The 20,977-nt window shown below is 39.9% G+C and overlaps 2 protein-coding genes across 10 annotated transcripts in view; one reads left to right on the forward strand and one right to left on the reverse strand.

The window, feature by feature from the left end:
• Positions 1–12,388, forward strand: part of LOC109048020 (transcription factor 7-like 2) — a 53,205-nt gene extending 40,817 nt beyond the window's left edge. For 2 of the 9 annotated variants that reach the window (XM_042711307.1, XM_042711308.1), the window contains 3 exons: positions 7,109–7,154; positions 7,636–7,708; positions 10,391–12,388. In XM_042711307.1, coding sequence (XP_042567241.1) covers positions 7,109–7,154; positions 7,636–7,708; positions 10,391–10,640 — 369 coding nt within the window. In that variant the 3' untranslated portion in view covers positions 10,641–12,388. Of the gene's footprint in view, positions 1–3,406; positions 3,443–7,108; positions 7,155–7,635; positions 7,709–10,367 lie in introns of all 9 variants that reach the window. The other 7 variants (XR_006153058.1, XR_006153057.1, XR_006153060.1 and 4 more) reach the window with 7 other exon arrangements.
• Positions 12,389–14,327: 1,939 nt separating this feature from the next.
• On the reverse strand, positions 14,328–20,739 carry LOC109048021 (S-phase kinase-associated protein 1). Its single transcript, XM_019065693.2, has 6 exons — positions 20,606–20,739; positions 19,989–20,085; positions 19,809–19,882; positions 16,441–16,584; positions 15,065–15,205; positions 14,328–14,396 (listed from the first exon to the last, which is right to left on the reverse strand). Exons 2-6 carry the CDS (start codon positions 20,083–20,085, stop codon positions 14,361–14,363), a joined length of 492 nt encoding a protein of 163 aa, XP_018921238.1. The 5' UTR covers positions 20,606–20,739; the 3' UTR covers positions 14,328–14,360.
• Between the last annotated feature and the right edge of the window lie 238 nt (positions 20,740–20,977).

A 20,977-nucleotide genomic window follows, 5' to 3' on the forward strand; every position in this document is an offset into this window, starting at 1 on the left:
GTTTTCCCAGGAAGTGACGATTTTGTTCTCATGATATTTTTCATGCAATATTTTTTTTTTTGCATTCATTAAATTTACTTTGGAAGGAACGTCTCTAGGTTACGTATGTAACCCTGGTTCCCAGAGGGAACGAGACACTGCGTCGAAACACTTTAGGAACGCCCCGCTCTGAATCACATGTGAAATCAGTCCAATGGAATGGCAAAACGTCACGGGCGGGGTGACGTAGAGACCAGAGAGCTTAAAAGTGCATCCGAAACAAGCAGCGTTAGCTTCTGATAGTTGAAAGCAAGTTGCTCACAGGGATGCAGGAAGTATGGCAATGCGACGCAGCATCTTGTTACCTCGGGGAACCAGGGTTACATACGTAACCTAGAGATGCTCCCCTTCAGGAACTCGAGCTGCGTCTAAATGCTTTGGAAATGAGTATGCCCTCACCACCATACTGACAAATGCCTCTTAAGTGTGAAATCATGGCGAGCACCACTAAGGCAGAAGCACCTGAAAGTCTGTAGCTGTACCATAACTTCTCCTGGCCTCAAGCACAATGAAATAAACATGTACCAACGGGTTTCGCCTCCCAGTGAATGACCACCCAAATGGACCTGATAAGCTGCTAAGGCCACCACGAACACTCTAAAGGTGGAGGGGTCAAACCTGTGAAGAATCGTTCCTGCAGGAACTCCAGAACTGAACCAACCGGGCAGTTAACTGGGAGGAGCTGACGATTTCCGCACTATGAAGTGAACAACCCACTTCAGGTTTCCTCGTGGATGGAGCTCTGGAGTGGAGTATGGTCTCAACAACCTTAGTTGAGAGACCAGAAGCTACGGGTTGTGCCCCCTCAAGGGCCACACCCACAGTTTCCACAACTCCAGGTGGGTGAAAGATGGTACCCCCTGCTGAATGGGAATCTCCCATGGAGAGTCTCCGAGTAGGGCTACCGGGTCCACAAACAATGGCCAGCCCGGCCAGTACAGGGCTACGAATATGAGATGAACCCTGTCCCTGCGAAGTCTCTCCAGAACTCCCGGGAGCAGAGCAATCGGGGGGGAAGGCGTACAGACGGAGCCTCTGCCACATCTGTACCATAGCATCCAGCCCCAGCAGATGCAAACAAGTCTACCTGGGCTCGACCAAACTTCTTCCAAATCTGCTCCACCACCTCGTTGTGGAGCTTCCATTCCCCGGGCCTCAGCCCCTGTTTTAACAGGAAGTCTGCTCCCTGATTGAGGTGCCCAGGGTTGTGCACTGCACTCAGAAAGAGCAATTTCCCCAGGTCCCACAGAAGGATCTGGCGTGCCAGCCTGTAAAGGGGGCATGAGCACAGACTCAGGAACTTCCTGTGTTGAGGAAGGATGGAAGTATGCATCCTTCAGATCTATCATCACAAACCAGTCCTCGGACCTTGATTTGTTTGATTGTGAGCATTCTGAACTTGAGTCGCATAACTGAGCAGTTCAACAAATGCAGATCTAAAATCGGAAGTAACCTCCCCATCCTTCTTCGGAACTAATAATTACCTTGAGAAGAACCACCAACTCAATGTCCACATTACTCAACACATCGAAGTCATCCAATAATGTCATAGTGTTTACTTTGTGTTCCATGACCAGAGCCTGCTCAGGGCCCACCAGAGTGGGAAACACCCTGCTGAATAGAGGTGAACGCGACCCGAATGTAATCTTGTAGCCTCTTTCTACAGTGTGCTGGACCCAATGAGACACTTTTGGCAGAAGCTTCCACACTGCCAGATGATGTACAAAGGGAACCAGTCTCTCTAGATTGGCTTCTGGTGTATTTAGAGCTGCTAGCTCAGTGCCGTGAATTGGAGGACCGGCAAGAGACAGCCGATCTAGCTGCTCTAGAGACCTCCTTGGAGGTAGCAAGCCTTCCAGGACCGCTACATTTCCAGGCGGAAGCTGAGAGATACACTCGCTGGAGATTGCTGTGCCCTATAGCACCGAAGGTGAGAGGGTTAACGGAATAATCTCCTGAGGGCACTGAAAGACAGGCACCGTATGATGAGGTGTACACTGCTCTTCCCCAGAGGGACCTGCCCTCAGACATCCTGACCCATGGGGATCAGGACTTTTTGGCTGAAGTCTCTTATTGAAAAAGATGGTCCTCAGACCCGTCATCTCCTTGGAAGACTTAGACTGACACAACCAGAGCCTGCTCAGGGCAGGACCCAATGAGATACGTTTGGTAGGGGCTCCCACACTGCCAGGTGACCTACTAAGGGAGCCAGTCTCACGAGACTGGCCTCTGGTGTACTTAGAGCGACTAGCTTGATGCCCTGAAGCGGAGGACCGCCAGGGGTGGCCGATCTAGCTGCTCTGGAGACCTCCTTGGAGGCAGCGACCCTCGCAGACCCACTACATTTTTTGGGTGGATGCTGATAGATGCATTTGCAGGAGACCGCTGTGCCCTGAAACACCGGGGGTGGCAGGGTTGACATGCCAGTCTCCTGAGGACACTGAGGAGAGACAGGCACCATATGATGAGGTATACACCGCTCTTCCCCAGAGGGGCCCGCCCTCAGAAATCCTGGGCCATAGGCATCAGGACCATTTAGTCGAAGACTATCTAGTGAGAATAATGGTCCGCAGATCCACTTTCTGCTTAGAAGCCTTCGGCCTGGGAGCGCCACTCTGGCTCCAGATATACTGGGGGAGTATGAGAAGCGATGCTTCCTGAATGAGGAGCTGGAACACGGCTAGGGCTGCTCCTGCCCAGCAGCCCCTGAGACCTGTGTCCAGCATTGGAAAATTTAGGGGCCTTAGGGGTGATGCTGGAATGGGAACAGATAGCCCACAGGCATCTATCCCACCTTAAACATTGCCCTACAAACCTACTCATTCAGCCCTTCAATAGAAATTGTCGGTGTGGAGACAGAGAAAACCGGTAGGTCCCGACATACCAACTCCTCATATTTTGCTGACCACATTAACCTCCTCAGAGGAAGAGAGGTAAAACACCATGCTCTAACTGAGAATTTTTTACATACCAAGAGAGCGCTGTATTTAGAGAGTGAGGGAGGAGAAAGGGTGAGGCCCGTCTCCGATCCCTCTGCTGAATAATATATATAAATATAAATATATGTATAAAAAATATATATCTAACTTCTCCAAGCCAGATGAATATTCATCATTTAATTTCTCAGACTTAAATGCAGCCAAACAACCAGACAAGTGAACACGGTCTGATTATATTATATGATGTAATAAAAAGAATCATGATAAATAGCCTGCAAACGCATTTATACATTTGCAAACATTTGGGGGAAAGAGGGAGAATAGGAACCTCCGGTCTGCTCACCGATTCCCCCCACATTATTTGCTGCAGACCCGAAATGCACGCGAACCACTCGATTCTATAATGCATAAGACTTTCTTCCCTCCAGAAGAAACGCCAGCGGGAGAAGAGCTAAACATCCAAGGTAATACACACTTGTACACTTAGGGACATATTATGAATGAACTCAGCCAGCACCCTCAAGAGCTGACTGTGCGTGCTCCGCTCCAAAACAAATCACACATAAATTGCGTGCATCCCCAACCCTAATTATAGTGAGGGCAGGGAGAAACGAACAATCTAAAATGCAGTATGCTTTTCATATGCAAAATGGCGAGTCCTCAATCTCATAAACATAATTGCTAACATCAACCTCCTCAGAGGAAGATAGCTTCAGCATAGATCTCTTACTCAAAGAGGAGGAGACTGCAGCGCGGGCTTCCAAACCTTGAGAGAGAGTGCTAGATTCGTATGCGATCCCATCACCGCCGTGGCTCAGCAACAGAGGGACAGGAACCGTACAGTGACTGCAAACACGGACACACTCCTTGAAGTGTGCTCCACAATCGAAAACTGACTGTGCGTGCTCCGCTCCCAAACATCAACACAATGATCGCGTGCATTCACACCCATTAGCACGGGCAGAGAAGAACACACAATCTAAAGTGCTGTCTGTTAAGCTCGCCATATAGAGGTGATTGTGCACTGTTAATACAAACAACAGTAAATAAGACTGACACATTTCACACAGAGCGCTTGCTGAAAACACAGAAGCTAACGCTGCTTGTTTCGGATGCGCTTTTAAAGTCGGAATGAAACGGTTGCGATTGTCTTTTCTTCTCTACTGTGATGCAAATCAGGGTGAAACGGCATCTGAAATGAGAGGGCGGGACTTGATTTTGTCCTTTGGCAATTGATTGGATCGTTGGAAGTTGGGACGCTGCCAACAAAATGGGCATGCGAGAGAGAGAGAGAGAGAGAGAGAGAGAGAGAGAGAGAGAGAGAGAGAGAGAGACTGTGCACGTCCTCCATCAAAGTTAAGTCATATTCATGAAAAAAAAAATTGTTTGCGATGTCCTAAAGCCTGTGTTATACTTTCCGTGTGAGCCAGTCCGCTAGTGTATGCTATGGGATGCGTGACATAAAAAAATAGTAATCAGGGAGTGTGCGCAGAGGGTCTGCGCGGACTTGTCCGGTAGGCTTCAAAAGCACCATTCGTAGGCTTCAAAAGCACCATTCGCACATGCACAGGCTGTGTGAAGAAGCCCGTTGCTACTCGAACCTGTACAATCCGTCGATAAAACAATATAAAAACAGTCAGATTTGAACAGATTGTTCATATGTCTTGTTGCGGAGCGGACCATCATCGTACTATTTCGGTAGTATAAATACAAGTAATCTGTGTCCGCGCTGTCAACAACAAGCTCTACGCTACACCAGAGGTTCTTAATTCCAGTCCTCGCGCCCCCCAGCTCTGCATATTTTGCATGTCTCTCTGTTAACACACCTGATTCAGATAATCAGCTCATTAGAAGTGAGCTCCGTGCATCAACTGTGTTCCCATTGACATGGTCCCTACACAGTGTTCATTGCTCCCTACTCCCTGAGCAGGGGAAATCTCTTGAAGTTTACCTCCCTTCAGAACATTCATTCACGGATTTGCGCTGCGCAACGTCTTCACACACAGACAACTGTGACATCATATACCTCTGTAAATAAATACAATTTAAATTCACGTCTCGCTCACTTCAGTGCCCTTTGAATGGAACATATACGTTCGCTTCGAACTGGAATCATGGCGGAATATCCTGTGATCTCCACTTTGCAGGGCACTTACGTTCGAATAGAACAAACGTCTGAAAACTCTCAAAACTCGCGTTTGAATCATCAGTGGCAAATCCTTTACATATGTAAACGTATTTACTGACTGTGAGTCAGAACAGCCGGTAGTCTTCTCTCCCAGGATCAGGCAACAGTCCTCCATCAGATGTGCTGCACACATCTGAATATTTGGGTTGGACTGTTCTGGAACAGTGTTGTAAATACAACTTAACCACTGATTTCTAGTTATGTCCTCTTTTGGAAGGCCAAACAAAGTATTTTTGCTTTCGCAACGAAACAGCGTCTCCACGACATGGCGGTGGCGGCAACAGTGAGAATAAAAGTTACGCCTTCTTTCTTTGCGTGAACATTTGGGCAGCGTTATGCAAATCTTCCCACATTGTGACGTAGACATGTGGGGCGTGTTTAAACAAGGCGTTTTAGGAGGACGTGGACAAGTCTTAACTTTTATAAAGAATATCTCTTTGGGTTTGAGACTTTAGTCCGTGCAACTTTACAGATCTTCTTTATGCACCAAGAGCTTGTTACACTTAAAATTGCATCATATGACCCCTTTAAGCTCTCTTGTCTCTACGTCACCCTGCCCGTGACGTTTTGCCATTCCATTGGTCTGATTTCACATGTGATTCAGAGCATGGCCACACAGGGGCGTTCCCAAAGCATTTCGATGCAGCTCGAGTTCCTGAAGGGGAAGCATAGCTATTTGAATGTTGAAGATTATTTACAAAGAATATATAATATGATAATATATTCATAATATATAAATATGTAAAATTGTGTACTTAATACTTAATAAGGTAATATACAAATGTATAAAACAAAATAAAAATAATAAATCTCTCTGTCAGAGATTAACACCCGATGTTAATATGTAAATATTAAAACTTATTTAAGTTAGTTGCCAAAACAAGATTTCTAATTTCTAAAGTTGAGGCAATAGCTGGAAATAAAATAAATTTAAAAAACTAAATCTAAAATATAACTTAAATTAAGAATAAAAAAAAACAGAAATGCGTAAAAATGAAAACTGAAGGAATAAAAATAAAAGCTAATTAAATACATTAATAAAAACTATAATAGTATATAAATATTAAAATAACACAGTTATGCATGGCTTATTGTGCATGTTACTCCAAAGAAAAAATGGTTTGTCCTTGTAATCTTGATACTTGATAGTTAATTAGATAATTTATAAATAATAAATAATTTAATGAACAAAAACACGTCCCAAATATCCCAGAGATTCATGCACCAAATTATTCATTTTCATTCATCATAGCTACCGTTTTTCCTTTTTTGGTAACTTCAATATTTGAGTATTTTCAGGAAGTAGCATCTCTCTCTCTCAGAGATTGACACCCGTCACATGTGAACAGAAATTTCACCTACATTTAGAGCCGTCACCTACATGTAAACAGGAAACACACAACCCACGCAAAGATATTAGCTGCAGCGCTGCTGTGCAGATGTGTCTGTCCACACACACACGCACACACACACGCACGCACACACACGCGCACACACACACGCACACAAGCACACGCGCACACACACACGCACACACAGTAGACACACGCATGCACACACACACACACACACACTCACACACACAAGCAAACGCGCGCACACACACACACGCACACAAGCACACGCACACAAGCACACGCGCACACACGCACACACACTCACACACTCCCACACACAAACACACACACACACACTCTCACACACACATACACAGAGTGTATTTGGGAAAGCAGGGGGTGGAAGAAAGCAGAGACGTGTGCAGAGATCATAGATTAATAGATTCAGGAGTTTTCACTGAGTGACGTGTGGAATTAGCATGATTTAACACTCGTGTGTGTGTGTGTGTGTGTATGTGTGTGTGTGTGTGTGTGTGTGTGTGTGTGTTTTGTGTTTGTGTGTGGTCAGCATGTTCATGTCCTTCTCTGATCTCTCATCACCACAGGGCAAAAAGAAGCGAAGGAAACGAGACAAGCAGGACCCCAGCACAGGTACGTGTGTGTGTGTTCACATGCTTAAGAGTGAGTTCTGTACAGATCACAGTCACACATTACATGAGGAACATCCTTCTGTTTTATATACAAAAATATCAAAGATAAAACTGATCATTGAAACTGAATTCAGACAGGATGAGCCACGTTCGGACTCGCAATTGTAAGAAAAAAGTGTCAAAATTGTGAGATAAAAAGTTACCCTATTTATTTTTTATTCAGTGGCGGAAACAAGCTCAAATCTGTTGTATATTTTTGCATTGTAGAAGGCAGTATGCATGGACTAGCTAAGATGATATTACGTAGCTCTATTTATTGGCAGTGGGCTTGGTTTACGAGGGAGCTCTAATTGTCTTGACGGTGATTGCTTTTCTCTTTCTCCTGCTGTCTGGACGGCTAACCTCTCTGCATCCTCTTTCCTCTTCATCTCCTCTCGCCTCCTTCTCTCTCTTTCTCTGCACGCATGCTGCCTTTCGCTCAGACCCCGGCTCGCCAAAGAAATGCCGTGCTCGCTTTGGCCTCAACCAACAAACGGACTGGTGTGGCCCCTGCAGGTGTGTACGACTGTCACTAACACACGTGTTCAGCTCCATCCTGGAGTCCAGCTCTGCTTTAATCACACGCTTCTCTTGCTGCTTCATTTGACTTTCAGCAAGGTTTTGGTCCATGCTGTCCATAAAGCTTTGACTCATAGTTCTGTTTGAGCCAGTCATAACTATTGCAAAGAACTGGATGAAGTGCACAAATCAAGCACTTCAGTAAAATTACAGATAACCTCATAAAATATTGCTCCAGGGCACCTTTTTTGTGTTTTAAACCCAAAAATAAAAATTGGGCTATGTTTTACTCACCCCAGAGGCATTCTATTTGTATATGACTTTCTTCTTTCAGATGAATCCACTCAGCGTCATAATAAAATTGTCTTTGATCTTTCAAGCTGTTTAATGCCACTCAGTGGGTGTTGCATGCATCAGTCCAAAAGAAGTTAAATAAAAAGCGCCCATCCACAAACAAAAAGCTCGATTTACTTCACAAATAACTGCCAGTCATGAGCTAAACATGATTTTCATCTACAGTAAGCAAATCAGTCATGCACACGCTCAAGCTCAGAACATACCAGCTCTTGGTCGGATCATTGAATCAGTGAGTCGTTGACTCAAGAACTGCTACAATCCAATCAGTCCGAATCTTTCAGGGTGATTCCTGAATCAGTTCAGCAGATTCATTGGATAGAAATAGCTTGTTCACAAATCAGAAATCACTATCCTATCTCAGGTATCGATTTCTTCAGTTCAGTGTGTTTTTTTATGAAAAGAACAATATTGTGCTTTGTAGTGAAACAAGTAAAAGTTTCACAAAATAAAAATACAGATACATGAAAAATGACAACCAAAAATTTTAAACCCTGTGATCATTTACTCACCCTCATGTTGTTGCAAACCTGTATGAGTGTCTTTCTTCTGCTGAACACAAAAGAAGATATTTTGAAGAATGTTGGTAACCAAACAGTTGCGATAGCCATTGACTTTCATAGTATGGGGAAAAATACTATGGAAGTCAGTAGGGACCAGAAACTGTTTGCTTACCCACAGTCTTCAAAATATCTTCATTTTTGTTCAGCAGAAAAAACTCATACAGGTTTGCAACAACATGAGGATGAGCAAATGATGACAGGATTTAATTTTTGGGTGCACTGTCTCTTTAAGTAAAATAACGAAGTAAAAACACTGTTTAGTGACTAAAACAGTGCAGAAATGAGGCACCACGAGTGACGTAAAGCCGACGATCATCATCACGCTGTGGAAATATCCAAACGCACGGCTTCCGCTCGCTGTCGGTGAGAAGCGTGTGATCTGGCTGCGGTTCGGAGAGCTTCAGCGATCCTCTCACAGTGAAGCTCTGCTCCCTTCAGCATCCATCCGCTCGCTGTGGTCCAGAGCAAACGCTGGCCGAGAGCCGGTGACGTTCTGTCAGAGGAAGGCTGCGAGACTTTGATGCGGCCGAGAGAGAGTGTGTGCGTGTGTGACTGTGATTTGTGTCTGAAGTGACTGATCTCCAGCCTCTCCTGACGGGGTTGGCACTGTGGTTTGCTTTCGCTGCGGTTTCCAGGCAGTATGTTGCTATTGCTTTCAACTTCAGTGCAAACTTCAAAACTATTCCTTCAGGCTTACTTCATCTATTTTCATCTGTAGATCTCAATTACAAAACGAATATATAAAGGTGGTGAGTGTTTTCCACCACTTCAGCAGCACTGACACCAAACTTTAGTTTTATTCCTGTCTAGATTCTGAAGGGTTTGTTCATATAGCCTTTCATTCACCTGATTTATAGATCATTTCATTCTCTTATATGCTGACAATATGAAAAGAAGTTTGAAACTGGCTTAATTTGATCTTCAGATTTCTGTTCTGGAAATGTATGCAAATTAGCACACTTAAAATGAGACAATGCCTCATTTCAGAAAACATGTAACCTATTAGTTATGATTGAGTTAATTTCCTCGAGTCAAATGGTCAGCTGGTTCAAACCACCATTTATCATTCATTTTATAATAGCAGTTCATGTTTTAAAATGTTACTGTAAATGTGACTGTCTAGTATTTGTTTGAGTGCACAAGTTTCCGAAGCTTAAAAAACAAATTTGTAGAAAACAAACATAAACATAAAAGATATTTTAGTACTGTCCTTCAGAAGCTCCATATATATAAAGAATTATGATCCCTTGTGTCTTTTTGAATTATTAACATCTTGAAGATTCTACAAACTTATGCACTCAACTGTAAACACCATTTCCGCTTGTGTTCGTGAATTGAAATCTATTTTTAATGTATTTTACTGTTAAAATGGTGAATGTGATTGGCTTGTAATTCCTTTGATCTATGCTTTGAGTTCGTTCAAAAATTGATCCTAAATCTAGAGTGTGAACTTACTGAAGAATCATGATTTCTGCATGAAACACTAACTCAGCATGAGAATAAAACTTCACTGGAGTTTGAAGTGTCATGTTTTGTGAAAAGCATGTGATATAAGCCTAAACTTCTGTCAGAACTGTCGAATAAAGCACTTCTGCTTTCAGTAAATTCACACGTCGGTTTTTCGCACTGATTTTACTATATATTCTGGCATAACTGTTTGTTTTGTGTGCTCTTTATTTTTTATCATTGTTGTCCAGAGTTCATCTTTGTGACGTTTCACATCCACGCTTTATTCACAGATAACTCTCTTGACTGTTCCTAGGAGGAAAAAGAAGTGCATTCGCTACCTTCAAAGAGGACGCTGCGCCAGCCCCCATTCTTCCGATGGAAGTGCTATAGACTCCCCCCCATCACCTGTCAATCACCTGCCAAACCCCGCCTCTCCCCCACAATACCCCGCCTCCCCCACCAGCAGTCCCCTCCCACAGAGCAGCAAACGCTCCGCCCACCCGCCCAGACTCTCGCTCCACTTCAGCAGAATTAAAACAGAGAGCCACAATAACCCAGAATGACGGCTCGATCGCCGCGGAGACCGATCTCACGGTCACACCTTCTTCAAGTTCTCTTCGCTTCTGTGTCCTCAGAAAAAAAAAAAAAAAAAAAGTTCACATGAGGCGTCCTCTCATCTTTTAGGAAATCATAGCATTAGATTTCCTCATGGATGAATCTCATGAAGAATGTTTTTTTCCCTCTTTTCATTCATTTTAATGACAAGCATATTGTTGCTTTCATTACCATAATGCAAAAAAAAGAAAAAATTTGTTACTGTAGTTATATATATATATAGCAGGGCTCAACATTAACACTTTCTTATCACGATACAGTTAAGCAACATCACACGAGCAATAGTGCTGTTTTCCCAAATATCAGCACGATTGCAAATGTGACACTGATTTTTATACAATTCAAATAAGAATTTAATATTACATCGGTTACATTGTAGTCAGTCCTTTTCTCCATTTTGCCAACAAATATAGTTCCAAACAAAGCCACAGCAGAACCGTTGAGGGTCTCTGAGCCTTGTTGATCCATTGAGTGAACGATTCAATGACTCACTTATTTTCTCATTCTTGAATGAATACGCTGTTTGAACGAATCTATTGAATGAATGACTCATCAAGAAAGTCACTTACTGACACCTACTGGTAGGATGGTGTCATATTTAAACGTATCATTGCATTTTTACCCAATGTTTTATGTTTTATACATAAAAAATACATTTAAAACAATCTCATTACATTATTTTGCAGTGTGAATGCATTTGTCATCTCACAGTTTCATTAAACAGTCTGTGCATCTCAATGCTGCTTAAGATGATAAAAAAAATAAGAAAGCACTGACAGAACACTGATGAGAGTATTACTTCAGAATAAACTACATTTTTACCACAAAAAATATATATATATAAAAATAAATAATTGGACAAGTGAATAACCGTTTTATGTGTCTTAAGGACAAGCACGACAAGGTTTAATGTCGAACCCTGTATTTTATTGTATATATGATTTTCATTACTGCATTACAGTAATGCAAATGAAGTTCTCACTCTTCTTTAATGCTCATTAGAAAGTCACAAGTACAACTCAGTTACTGTAGTGGAAATGTTTTATTGTTTTATTTTGTGGATTACAGTAATGTGAAATTTGGGGGAGATAATGCTTAACTGTCATCAGAAATCCTAAATGTCTTCATTTTCTTTATGCAATATGCATTTCTTCACTCATCTTTTGATTTTGTGGTAAAGCTTGACCTGGATGTTTCTTCATGAGATTCAGCCGCTGTGTGTCAAGAATTTTCATCATGTAAATGCCGTACCTTTGCGTCACTGAAAACAGTGTCAGTTCTCACAACAACTCTTCTACGATCAAATAAGTGTTAAACGTTATCTTTTATAGATTGAAAGTCCGTAAATAACTAAACTTTTATATGATGTTTTTATGTAAAGAGAAAAAAAAATGAAAAAACATTCCTTGGCTGTTTACTTTTATTGATACAAGTGCCATTTTTAAACGCTTTTGTTGTGTAGATATAAAGTAGTCAGCTATGCCTGTCATCATCCAAACACCGCTGTATGAAATGATGTGCATGTATCTGTGTGTGTGTGTGTGTGTGTGTGTGTGTGTGTCATTTGCCATCTGCGATCAGGCAGAGGGAGCCATACATCTTCAGTGTTCACATATAGCAAGCCATCTTTCTTCCTTTTGCTTTTGATGTAACAATAATCATTCTCTAGATTTATTAAAATATTTTGAAAAACCTGTCTCATGGAGCTCTTCTAGTGTTTCAGACACTCTAATGCAACAGCATACTGTTATTTTTGCATGCATTTTTGCCAACGTGACCTGTTTTTAGTGGTTTTATCCACTGTATAATGAACTCATTTGATCACACTACCAGATATTTACATGACAGCATGGCATACCAATCTGACATTTCTGTTGTCTTCACTACTCTTTTTAGGAAGCTAGTGTCCCATCACATCCACTACTGCAGTTATTAACATTAACTACTTTAGTTAAGATGTACTAACAATGAAAAATATCTAAAGCGCTTGTTAGTCTTAGCTAATTTCAAGATTGAGAAACAAAATATGAAAATAAAAAGCCGTTTCTGCCACAGAATTAAAAAAATAAAAAAGGCAACTGCAACTTTTTTTGAAAATTCAAAATTTTCAAGTTTAAATCTCACAATTCTTTTGTTTCAGGCAATTTTGAGAAAAAAGTCAGAACTGCAAGATGTCAACTCAGAATTCTGACTTCCTTTCTCACAATTCGGAGTCACGTTTCACAATTTAAAGTTTGTCTAACGATTATTTTTCTGCTTCCGTGACAGAAAAAAAAAAAAAAAGAGCTACTGTTTTTCTCAAAATGTCATGTGTACCTCTCAATGTTGACAAAAAAAAAAAGTTCTGATTTCACAATTCCTAGGATTGAATGTTCCTAGATATAGAATCAAAATTGTAAGAAAATAAAGTCCGAATTGCCAGATTAAATGTTGCAATTACCTTTTGTAGCATTAAAGGGCTTCTATAGCAAACTCATGTTAGCTCAGGTCCATTGAGTAATATTAATGAACAGAGCTAAGGAACTAAAAACTAAGTTGCATTTTCATTAACAAATAACGTTAAATGTTACCAATGATATCACTATTTTCTTCAGAGTAGGTGTCATGTTCACTGGTTTGTTTAAAAGCCATATTGCCGAAATATATGGACACTAAAAATCACACAATGTCTGAAAAGTGAGTCAATAAATAGCAAAAGCACACTTTAAGCAAAAACATTCAGTAATAAAAAAAACAATTACATTTGTAAGGTGTGAAATGATTTAGTTGAAAAAGACTGACACTATGGTTCAGAGTTAAAGTGATTCAACATTTGATTAAAAAAAAAAATCAGATCACCAAAAAAAGCAGCCGATTCAAAGACACGGAGTACTAATTAGTAAGAAAAAAAAAAGTTTGTGAGTGTTAGAAAAGCTCCAGCAGCATTTGAGCTCCAGATGCAGACAGACGAGTGAACAAACACTGTCTGGAGTCACTGTAGACACACTAACAGAAGGAGTTACAGATCAGAGCCAAGCGTCTAAACTACTAGATGAGCCAAACTTTGAACAGATGAAGAAAGCTACATATAAAACACTTGCAAGACACAGAAAAGATATTTCACAGAGAATTGACAAATCCCACAATAATCTTGTTTTATTTTTTATTTTTGAATCAAAAGATTTATAATCCTAATCGCCTACAATTTAGGAGCAGAACCGTGAAAGACCGTCAATCCTATACACTGAGGCAGCGCACATGACGTGAAGCAGACACAAGTACTTCCAGTTCACAAGACCACGTTTCAAACATCTCAACCTTCAGATTTCCAACACTGATCATTCATCGGCACAAATAAGGCTGCTTAGAAAATATTCCTTAAGCTAACACCATTTCTCGAAAACAGAAAACACAATCTGCCATTTGGTGACGAGCTCCGTTAAAATAAAATAAGTGTGGTAAGAAAGGGGAGTGTTTTCTCCACTCCATTCATCTGAAGAGGAATGACATTAAAAAAGGCTGTCACACCACACAAGCAAGGAGAAGGGTCATGCTAGCAGAACACAAGGGATTTGACTGTTTATTTGTGTTAAAGCTCAACAAATATCAACAGCGCAGTGCAATTTTTTTTTAATTACTTTTTTTTTTTTTTTTTGAACAATCCATAGTGTTAAAGTGTGTCAGGATCTTCACTTCTCTTCACACCACTGGTTCTCCTTGCGTACCTGCAACAAACACAACATTCTGGTGAGCTATTACAAAAAAAAATACTAATTTAAACCATTTAAATATTTTCGTTACTTGAGGGAAAAAAAAGAAAAAAAATTAACTGAAAATCTAAAAATCTTTCCATTTCAGCAATAGGTCTAATTTTAATTTAGTTTATGAATTAAAACAAAACCAAAATGAATAAACTATACATACACGTGCACGCATATTATACACACACACACACACACAGTAACGCATCACAATATTGCGTAACTCCGTAAAAAACTAACAGCATTAGTTGTTTTGGAAAGTAGCGTGTGTTATGTTACTTTTGCGTTACTTTTAGTCACCTGAGCTGGGCTTGCTTATTTGTTTTTTTGTTTTTGTTTAACAAAAAAAAAATCTAAAGTATTAAACTATTAAAGGTACTCATTCACCATTTCTAGTAAATAATCAGATTAAGTAACTTGCATTAACTAATTTTATATATAAATGTATACACACACACAAAAAAAAATTTAACTGACTAAAATAAAAATTAAAACGAAACAAAAATAAAAAGGGATTCAAAAAAATTATTAAAACCTATGATAGGATCTCAGTGATACTGAAGTAGCACCGTTCTGAGCACATTAAGACCATGCATGACGGAGGAGACACAGGAAATGAGCTCTTGTTTTACCTGGGCTTCCTCTTCCTCTGTAAAATCATTTTTGATATTGAAAGTCTTTCTGATCTCCTCTGGGGTTTTGCCTTTGATCATGTTTGCAACCGTCTTGCAAGTAACATCTAGCAAGCCTTTGATGTCCAAGTAATTTGCAGCCTAAACAAAGGGAAGAGATGAAAGAGCGTTACACACGCTGCAGATGAAGACGCGGCCATCAACGCACTGCTGTTCTGATGTGTGCAAACACTCCACTCACTGCATCAGAACGAAGAGCACAAGAGACTGCTTTACAACAGACTTTAAGAGTGTTTCACAAATGCTCACAGAGGAGCCAAGAACTTGGTTTTAAACACTTCAAAGCTATTTGAGGTTGGTTTCTGAGGGTGTTTTCCCAGTGCATACTGACAGTTACATCAATACTGGTAAATGTCAGAAACTCACAAATTCATATTTAATTGAAATCCTGCACGTAATGGGAGATATATGTGACCCTGGACCACAAAACCAGTCTTAAGTGTCAATATTTCGAAATTGAGATTTATAAATCATCTGAAAACTGAATAAATAAGCTCTCCATTGATGTATGGTTTGTTAGGAGGACAATATTTGAAAATCTGGAATCTGAGGGTGCAAAAATAAAAAAATACTGAGAAAATCATCTTTAAAGTTGTCCAAATGAAGTTCTTAGCAATGCATATTACTAATCAAAAATTACGTTTTGATATAGTTACGGTAGGAAATTTACTAAATATCTTCATGGAACATGATCTTTACTTAATATCCTAATGATTTTTGGCATAAAAGAAAAAAGGATAATTTTGACCCATACAATGTATTTTTGGCTATTGCTACAAATATACCCCAGAGACTTAAGACTGCTTTTGTGCTCCAGGGTCACAAATGTCAATCCACAAAACAACAACAAAAAACAACTGCCTTCATCATTAAACAAATAATATAATAAAAAAACCATCAAAAAAACAAGTTTTTACTACAGCCACTGTTTAAATGTTTATATTTCATCAACAAACTGGAGTACAATATCGTTGTACAATTTTATAAAAAAAGATTACAACATTATTAATAATTATTTTTTCTTCTTTCATCAGCATCATAATATTTTTTTGGTTTCTGCTTTGATCTTTTATAAATGTTCAACCGTGGGGTTATTTTGAAAAAAACTGCAGTCTAAAGAACCAGAAGGCACATCTCTGCATTCTTTTAGCTGGTTTTGATTCATTAAATGCAGGGCGCCACATTTTTCCATCCTACAGTTGGTCTTAAACCAACAGGCAGGATTTCAGGCCCCATGAAATCAGATCTGTAGCATACAGCACAGTTTTAACGAACGCTGGCAGTCAAAGCACAAGCATCGGGTCAGTTTCACACACCAGAATGAGTTCAAAGAGGGTGCCCTGGTCTACTTTGAGGAACTCCTGGTCCCACACGGGGATGTCATCTGTTCTTTTCTCTTTATTCTCATCGTCTTCAGGAGGAGGAGGATCGTCTTTATGGTGGGTGCACCACTGAATCACCTGTGGACATATTAAACACACTGTAAAGCTCAGTCCCATCTAACCAATATGCACACTATATACACATATATAATACACTTCTAAATATTTTGCATAACTGAGAATATTGAACAATGAGACAAACAAAATCCAGTCACAATACAGTAATGAGAACTGGCATGAAAATAATATTATAATGCACTTTGATATATAAACCACATTGCTCAATATTCATCAACAGTGGAGTTTGTTATTTTAAAGAACAGACACCCTCATGCAAGCTATTTCAATACGGGTCATTCAATCTCAAAAAAAACAAATCTCAGAAACTTCCCCGGCTTAAATTTTTTAATTTTCTCAATATTTTTTCTGAAGAAAGATAAACATGTATAGTGATGAAAGCCAGAATATTAAATGTCATAGATGTAGATTTACCGAGTAATCCACTATTTTGTAGAGGGGGGTCAAAATGACATTTTTTCACTTGCGATTTAGAGCCAAATTATCAGAAACTGCTCTTTGTTAATAACTGGAATCTTTTCTGGGAGCGACCTAGGCTTTTTCGCACTGATGGCCTGCACCCCAGCAGAGTCGGAGCGGAGCTGCTCTCGGACAACATCTCCAGGACTCTACGCTCCATATGACTAGTAAGCAAATTCTCAAATAACTGCTATGATGGCTTTTGTTCTACCCGCTTAAATGTTAGAAGTACTTGCGCTGTCCAATCTTTTACGACTGTGTCTGTTCCCCGAATAGTGAGGTCAAAATATGAATTTAATGTAGGATCTAGAAAAAAATCATATCGTGATTAAACCAGAAAAAATTTAAAATAAATGAACAACGACAATTTTTAAAGTTTGGGCTCATAACCCAAAGCAGTTATTGTAAATTAAATGATCACAGATAATAGTTTTGATGTACTCTGCTTGACTGAAACCTGGCTAAAACCAAATTATTATATTGGTCTAAATGAGTCTACTCCATCAAACTACTGTTATAAACATGAGCCCCGTCAGACTGGTCGTGGGGGAGGTGTTGCAACAATATATAGTGATATTCTCAGTGTTACCCAGAAAACAGGATACAGGTTTAAATCATTTGAAATACTAAAAGGTTAGAGAAAAACGTACTGTGCCATGGTACAACAGTAATACCCACGCTCTCAAGAAAGAAACTCGTAGTCTTGAGCACAAATGGAGAAAAACTAACTTGGAAGTTTTTAGAATTGCGTGGAAAAACAGTATGTCCAGCTATAGACAGGCTCTAAAAACTGGCAGGGCCGAGCATATCCACAAACTCATAGAAAACAACCAAAAACAATCCAAGGTTTTTTATTTAGCACAGTGGCTAGATTAACAAATAACCAGACGCCACCCGATCTAAATATTCCCTCACAGTGAAATAGTAATGACTTTATGAATTTCTTCACTGATAAAATAGATAACATCAGAAATACAATAACAAATGTAGATTCCACAGCATCTAATACTTTAGTTTTATCCATCGCACCCAAAGATAAACTGCAGTGCTTAACAACTATAGGACAGGAAGAGCTAAATAAACTTATCACTGCATCTAAACCCAACAACATGTTTTATTAGATCCTGTACCCACTAAATTACTGAAAGAGTTGTTACCTGTAGCAGAAAAACCGCTTCTCAATATTATTAACTCGTCGTTATCTTTAGGTCACGTCCCAAAACCATTCAAGCTGGCGGTTATTAAGCCTATTATTAAGAAACCACAACTAGATCCTAGTGAACTGGCAAATTACAGACCCATTTCAAATCTTCCATTTATGTCTAAAATTTTAGAAAAAGTTGTGTTTGCTCAATTGTGTGCTCCTTCCTGCAAAAAAAAAAAAAAAATCTCTATGAAGAATTTCAGTCAGGTTTCAGGCCCCATCATAGCACAGAACCTGCATTTGTTAAAATTACAAATGACTTGCGTCAGATCAAGGCTGCATCTCATTGCTAGTTTTACTTGATCTTAGTGCTGCGTTCGACACCATAGATCACGACATACTCATAGATCGATTACAAAACTATACAGGTATCCAAGGGCAGGCTTTAAGATGGTTAAGATCCTACCTGTCCGATCGCTACCACTTTGTTTATTTAAACGGGGAGTCATCTCATTTATCACCAATAAAATATGGAGTGCCACAAGGATCTGTCCTAGGTCCTCTGCTATTTTCAATATACATGTTGCCCCTTGGTAATATCATTAGAAAATATGGGATTAGTTTCCACTGTTATGCTGATGATACTCAACTATATATCTCAACAAGACCAGGTGAAACATTATCTAAGCTAACAGAGTGTGTTAAAAATGTAAAAGATTGGATGACCAATAATTTTCTCCTACTAAATTCAGATAAGACAGAGATATTACTTATTGGACCAGAAAACATTACACAGAATCTCGTAGATTACAATTTGCAATTAGACGGATGTACTGTTACTACCTCTACAGTTAAAAATGATTGGGTGTTATATTAGGCAGCAAAATCATATTTCCCATGTTACAAAAACAGCATTCTTCCATCTTAAAAACACTGTCAAGCCAAGAAACATGTTACCTGTTTCTGATGCAGAAAAGCTAGTTCATGCTTTCATGACTGGACTATTGTAATGCACTGCTAGCTGGTTGTCCTGCATCTTCAATAAACAAGCAACAGATGGCTAGAGTCCTTACCAGGTCAAGAAAATATGATCATATTACCCCAATTTTACAGTCTCTGCACTGGCTACCTATTAAGTTCCGTATCAGTTACAAAATATTATTACTTACTTACAAGGCCCTTAATGGCTTAGCTCCTGCTTACCTAACTAGTCTTCTACCATGCTACAACCCATCACGCTCCCTAAGGTCACGCTGGACTTTTGATAGTACCTAGGATAGCAAAGTCCACTAAAGGAGGTAGAGCTTTTTCACATTTGGCTCCCAAACTCTGGAATAGCCTTCCTGATAATGTTCGGGGTTCAGACACACTTCCTCTGTTTGAATCTAGAGTAAAACACATCTCTTTGGCCAAGCATTCAAATAATGCATCTCATAATCTTGGACTGCAGTTATATCTGATCAAATATGCATTATTATTCTTTAGCTTGGGTTAAACTAATTATTTTTACTTGGCTGGAACAGCAGCTACGCTAATTATGTCTCTATTTGTTTCTCTGTTTTGCCTAAAAACTTGAATTGAAAACTTGAATTGAAGCACGATAGCAATTTACAAGTCTGACCTTCTTCAGGATGGCAGCGTTTACATTGGGCAGAGGGACCGGATCATCATCTCCTTCATCATCCATCCCTAGATCTGAGCAGAACAGAGCTGTGATTACACACAACACCTCCACACATCCCATTAATACATATATACATTACATATACACTGTATATAACCACATCTCAAATCATCTTACCTTCAAGCATGGTTTTTATAGTCACAGACTGCTTGGCGATTTCAACATCCACCTCAAACATCTCTCCATCAGAGCTCTGCAGTTTAATAGTCGGCATCTGCATCAATAATAACACAATAACAGACACATTATTACAGAATAAGAGTGTCTCGTGCTAGCTGTGTCAGCTCACATTCTCCAGCACTACCAACACTCACAAGACTGAGTCAAACCTCAGAGAGGCAAATACTGCATATAAATAAAATATAATGAAGTGTGAAGATCAAGAAACCCGCTCGAGTCGAAGCACACTGAACACTACAGCGAGACTGAGTCCCTAACAAGTGCACTTCTCCAGCAGGTTTACAAACCTCTAAGCATCGAGACTATTACTGTTTCATTAAACGTACTCTTCATATGAATTAAAAACATAACAGAAACATAAAGCTCGGGCTGTTTGTGATGCTAAGCTAACGTTAGCCGCGCGGCTAATAGGCCTCTCATAGCAACCGCTGCATTCATCGCGTTAACCGGGTTAAAACTTCATCATTTCACACAATATCACGCCCGCTGCGACTCTTCGCTGTCAAAATATAACATATGACACGCTCATGTGGCAGACTTTGTCCCGTTCTTACCGTGACTGAGAGCGACGAAAGTATGAAACTGAAATTCAACAAGGCCTGACTGAGGCTGATGCTGCGTCCCTATTCGCATACTATCAGTGCTAAATAACCTCACATCCAAGTGTGACGTCGCAAGCCACGCCCATGTCCAAATACGTCACATTCGTATTCATTTCGAAACCGGAAAAACCATCGATAAGAAGATAAGTTTAATTATTTGCCTTGTTTGCCAACCGCTAAAAAGAAGAAGCCTTTGTTGTTTTCCGTGTTGGTAAATTAAAAAAATAAAATAAAAATTAATAAAATCTTTGGTCTTTACCAAGACTTAAAGGGACACTCCACCCCAAAATGAACATTTTGTCATTAATCACTTACCCTCATGTC

The sequence above is a fragment of the Cyprinus carpio genome, chromosome A21 (genome assembly GCF_018340385.1).
Source record: "Cyprinus carpio isolate SPL01 chromosome A21, ASM1834038v1, whole genome shotgun sequence".
NCBI classification, from domain to species: domain Eukaryota; kingdom Metazoa; phylum Chordata; class Actinopteri; order Cypriniformes; family Cyprinidae; genus Cyprinus; species Cyprinus carpio.

Bases quoted from the DNA above. Each gene is read 5' to 3' on its own strand.
- LOC109048021 (XM_019065693.2), bottom strand. From the start codon at position 20,085: ATGCCGACTATTAAACTGCAGAGCTCTGATGGAGAGATGTTTGAGGTG. The intron at 16,585-19,808 runs GTCAGACTTGTA...ATATGTCCACAG, and splicing joins ACGCTGCCATCCTGAAGAAG to GTGATTCAGTGGTGCACCCA. The intron at 14,397-15,064 runs GTAAAACAAGAG...TGTTTGTTGCAG, and splicing joins CAGAGGAAGAGGAAGCCCAG to GTACGCAAGGAGAACCAGTG.